General features: G+C 43.1%; 1 protein-coding gene across 6 annotated transcripts in view; it reads left to right on the forward strand.

Annotated features, from left to right (window-relative positions):
- Positions 1-5,000, forward strand: part of LOC143289215 (inositol 1,4,5-trisphosphate-gated calcium channel ITPR3-like) — a 216,364-nt gene that overhangs the window by 146,193 nt on the left and 65,171 nt on the right. For all 6 annotated transcript variants that reach the window (XM_076598162.1, XM_076598163.1, XM_076598164.1 and 3 more), the window contains exons 48-49: positions 2,590-2,728; positions 3,487-3,639. In XM_076598162.1, the coding sequence (XP_076454277.1) occupies positions 2,590-2,728; positions 3,487-3,639 (292 nt within the window). The remainder of the gene's footprint in view (positions 1-2,589; positions 2,729-3,486; positions 3,640-5,000) is intronic.

The following is a 5,000-nucleotide window of genomic DNA, read 5'->3' on the forward strand; positions in this document are numbered from 1 at the left end:
TTAATGATACTAATCATGATGATGATGATGATGTGAATAAAATTAATAATAATGATGATGATAATGTGGTTACAATTGGTAATGATGATTCTAATGATGATGATGATGTGGCTAGAATTAGTAATGATGACAAAAATAGTAGAAGTGATTATAGTGATAATGAGGATGTTTGAGGATGAGGATGTGAATAAAATTGATGATAATATATATAATGATAATGATAAAATTAATGATGATGATGATGATGATAAAGATAATACTGATAACAGGTAACAGTAGTGCTTTTTTAGTCTTGTTAGTAGCAGTGGTAGTAGTAGAAGTAGGCATCCTTCAGTCTCGGTAGACTGTGGAGCTGTGCTGTTGGCGATGTTTCTGGCGCAGTATCGGCTGAGGCTGGACAGGCCCGGTCCAGAATGAGTCTCTCCCACAGTGTGCACCTTATGCTCTATGATAACAGCAATAATATTGGAAATACATTTTATTCACATAGCGCTGTTCCCAAACAGCCCGAATGCCCTGAAAACATTTCAGTTAAACATGTTCAAATGATCGCATTATAGCAAAGCGTCTTTATTTAAAATGATATACATTAAAAGATGTTTAAACAAAAATAAATTAAGTAAGTGAGCACATTGTCACCGTCACTGGTTCCGAAGCCTCCTTTGTTCATGGAGACAATGCAACTGCAAAACATATCACCAACTGTCTCCATTTCTGGTCATGGGATATGAACACTTCACCAACTGTCTCCATTTCTGGTCATGGGATATGAACACTTCACCAGCTGTCTCCATTTCTGGTCATGGGATATGAACACTTCGCCAACTGTCTCCATTTCTGGTCGTGGGATATGAACACTTCACCAGCTGTCTCCATTTCTGGTGGTCATGGGATATGAACACTTCACCAACTGTCTCCATTTCTGGTGGTCGTGGGATATGAACACTTCACCAACTGTCTCCATTTCTGGTCATGGGATATGAACACTTCACCAACTGTCTCCATTTCTGGTCATGGGATATGAACACTTCACCAACTGTCTCCATTTCTGGTCGTGGGATATGAACACTTCACCAACTGTCTCCATTTCTGGTGGTCATGGGATATGAACACTTCACCAACTGTCTCCATTTCTGGTCATGGGATATGAACACTTCACCAACTGTCTCCATTTCTGGTCATGGGATATGAACACTTCACCAACTGTCTCCATTTCCGGTGGTCATGGGATATGAACACTTCACCAACTGTCTCCATTTCTGGTCATGGGATATGAACACTTCACCAACTGTCTCCATTTCTGGTCATGGGATATGAACACTTCACCAACTGTCTCCATTTCTGGTCATGGGATATGAACACTTCACCAACTGTCTCCATTTCTGGTCATGGGATATGAACACTTCACCAACTGTCTCCATTTCTGGTCGTGGGATATGAACACTTCACCAGCTGTCTCCATTTCTGGTCATGGGATATGAACACTTCACCAGCTGTCTCCATTTCTGGTGGTCATGGGATATGAACACTTCACCAACTGTCTCCATTTCTGGTTATGGGATATGAACACTTCACCAACTGTCCATTTCTGGTGGTTATGGGATATGAACACTTCAACAACTGTCTCCATTTCTGGTCATGGGATATGAACACTTCACCAACTGTCTCCATTTCTGGTCATGGGATATGAACACTTCACCAACTGTCTCCATTTCTGGTCGTGGGATATGAACACTTCACACGCTGTCTCCATTTCTGGTCATGGGATATGAACACTTCACCAGCTGTCTCCATTTCTGGTGGTCATGGGATATGAACACTTCACCAACTGTCTCCATTTCTGGTCATGGGATATGAACACTTCACCAACTGTCTCCATTTCTGGTCGTGGGATATGAACACTTCACCAACCCTCTCCATTTCTGGTGGTCATGGGTTCGAATCTCGGTAACGGCGCCTGGTAGGTAAAGGGTTGAGATTTTTTCCGATCTCCCAGGTCAACATATGTGCAGACCTGCTAGTGCCTGAACCCCCTTCGTGTGTATACGCAAGCAGAAGATCAAATACGCACGTTAAAAGATCATGTGATTCATGTCAGTGTTCGGGTGTGAGATATGGAAACAGGAACATACCCTGCATGGACACCCCCGAAAACGGGGGAGTATTATTCCCTGCATGGCGTGGTAAATAACCAAAATGGTCATACACGTAAAATATTACGTGTCTGTATGAGCGTGTATGTGGGGAAGCGCTTAGAGCTTGGTCTCCGAAGATGCAAAGCCGTATTGTAAATCTAAGTTGTGATCTGTGCATTTGTCTATTCCTATTGCATTGTACCAGACTGCTGATTACATCTGGCCTTTTATTTCATTTTATTTTTCCCCTATTTGTATTATCCCCCCTTTTGTTTCTTCTTTTTAAAATTATCTTCGCTCTTCCTCTGTGGCCGTCATCCTGTTATTGTCATGTTTCCTTGTTTCTCTATGACTCAAAAGAGTTAATGGGAATAAACAAACTCTGAAACTCTGACCGAGGATAGGCGCTATATAATAAGTATCCGTATCATTCACCATCCACCCATTCTCACAGAGTACTCCGAGATGGGCGGGGACGAGGAGCTGCCCCTGGGACAGGAGTTCCAGGAGCATCTGAAGTGCTTCGTCAACGACAGGTCCAAGGAGCCCAAGGACCGCTACCGCATGGCTCAGAAACTGGTCAAACAACTGGAGTGAGTGGACATGTTGTGTGTGTGTGTGTGTGTGTGTGTGTGTGTGTGTGTGTGTGTGTGTGTGTGTGTGTGTCTTTTGTCTGACTGATCTCACTCTTATTATTTGTTGTTGTTTTTCTAATATTATGTTATATGGTCAGCATGATCATATGTTGTTTTCCTCGCAACCCCCCCCCCCCCAAAAAAAAACCAGCTGTGTGTGTGTGTGCGTGTGCGTGTGTGTGTGTGTGTGTGCGTGTGTGCGTACGTGTGCGTACGTACGTGTATATGTCTATTTGTCTATATCTATGGAGTGATGGCCTAGAGGTAACGCGTCCGCCTAGGAAGCGAGAGAATCTCAGCGCACTGGTTCGAATCACGGCTCAGCCGTCGATATTTTCTCCCCCTCCACTAGACCTTGAGTGGTGGTCTGGACGCTAGTCATTCGGATGAGACGATAAACCGAGGTCCCGTGTGCAGCATGCACTTAGCGCACGTAAAAGAACCCACGGCAACAAAAGGGTTGTTCCTGGCAAAATTCTGTAGAAAAATCCACTGCGATAAGAAAAACAAATAAAACTGCACGCAGGAAAAAAATACAAAAAATGGCTTACGCTGTAGTGTAGCGACGCGCTCTCCCTGCGGAGAGCAGCCCGAATTTCACACAGAGAAATCTGTTGTGATAAAAAAGAAATACAAATGCAAAATGTGTGTGTGTTTGTGTGTGTGTGTGTGTGTGTGTGTCTGTGTGTGTCTGTGTGTGTGTGGATGGGTGGCAGGATCTCCCAGAGCCTACAGGGACTGTCCGAGGAGGAGAAGCTGGAGCAGCTGGAGCTGGACGTGAAGTGCCTGCAGCTGATGAGGGGCCTCATCCACAACGAGATCGTCAAGCTGCCCAAGGACTGGGAGCTCGCCATGAACGACTGCAAAAAGTCCGTTCTTTGTTGGTGGTGGTGGTGGTTGTTTTTTTTTTTTGGGGGGGGGGGGGAGTTTGGATGGGGTTGGGGGTTGGGGTGAGTGGGTAGGTGTGTGTTTGTGTGTGTGTGTTTGTGTCTGTGTCTGTGGTTGGGGTTGGGGAGTGTGTATGTTGTTTTTGTGTGTGAGTGTGAGGTTGGATTCTGGGAGTTTGTGTGTGTGTTTATGGATTTGTGTGTGTGTGTGTGTGTGTGTGTGTGTGTGTGTGTGTGTGTATTGTGGATGGGTGTGTATGTGTGTGGTTTTGGCTTGGGGAGCTGGGTATATATTGTGTGTGTGTGTGTTAGTGCGTGTTGGAGAGAGAGAGAAAGAGAGACAGTGTGTGTGTGTGTGTGTGTGTGTGTGTGTGTGTTAGTGCGTGTTGGAGAAAGAGAGACAGTGGGTGTGTGTGTGTGTGTGTGTGTGTGTGTGTGCGTGTGTGATGCTGCCCAAAGGACTGAGAAATCAACATGAACGAATCCAAAGAGGGAACGGTTGTGGTTGGGGGAGTTGACTATGTGTATCAGTGTGTGTGCACGTGTCTGTGTAATGAGAGATCGTTTCTTTAAGGTCCGCTGTTGCAGCGTTTGCAATACTTTCTTCTTCTTCTTCTTCTTCTTCTTCTTCTTCTTCTTCTTCTTCTTCTTCTTCTTCTTCTCCTCCTCCTCCTCCTTCTCCTCTTCTTCTTCTTCTAAAATGATTTTACAACACCAAAAACAACAACAAAACATCATCCATACTATTACAGTAACAGAAACAGATAATTGCACTTGAACAAATAAGAATATTCTTAAAATGATTTCACAACGACAACAACTACTACAATATTATATTTAAAGAAAAAAATGAATACAGTGAAACAAGCCAGTGCTCTCTTAACCCATTTTAACCCTATCGAGTTTACAGCCTCCGAAGGCCTTTCCTGTAATACTGAAGCAGAAAAAAACGCAGAAGATATGAATGAAAGTGGCCAGTTTTTCCTCCTAATAGAACGTGTGAACAAAGCCAGGAATACTGTAACAGGTTGTTAGTTTCATTTGTTTGCGGTTTAAGCATATGTGGGAACGTCGAAACCATTTTAATGACAACAAATTTCAAGAACGTCGAACCCGTTTTGATGAAAACAAATTTTAGGAACTTAGAAATCGTTTTAATAACAACAAATTTTAGGACCGTCGAAACTATTTTAATGACAACAAATTTCAGAAACGTCGAAACTATTTTAATGACAACAAATTTTAGGACCGTCGAAACTATTTTAATGACAACAAATTTCAGAAACGTCGAAACTATTTTAATGACAACAAATTTCAGGAACGTCGAAACTATTTCAATGACA

Source organism: Babylonia areolata, chromosome 13 (genome assembly GCF_041734735.1).
Source record: "Babylonia areolata isolate BAREFJ2019XMU chromosome 13, ASM4173473v1, whole genome shotgun sequence".
NCBI classification, from domain to species: domain Eukaryota; kingdom Metazoa; phylum Mollusca; class Gastropoda; order Neogastropoda; family Buccinidae; genus Babylonia; species Babylonia areolata.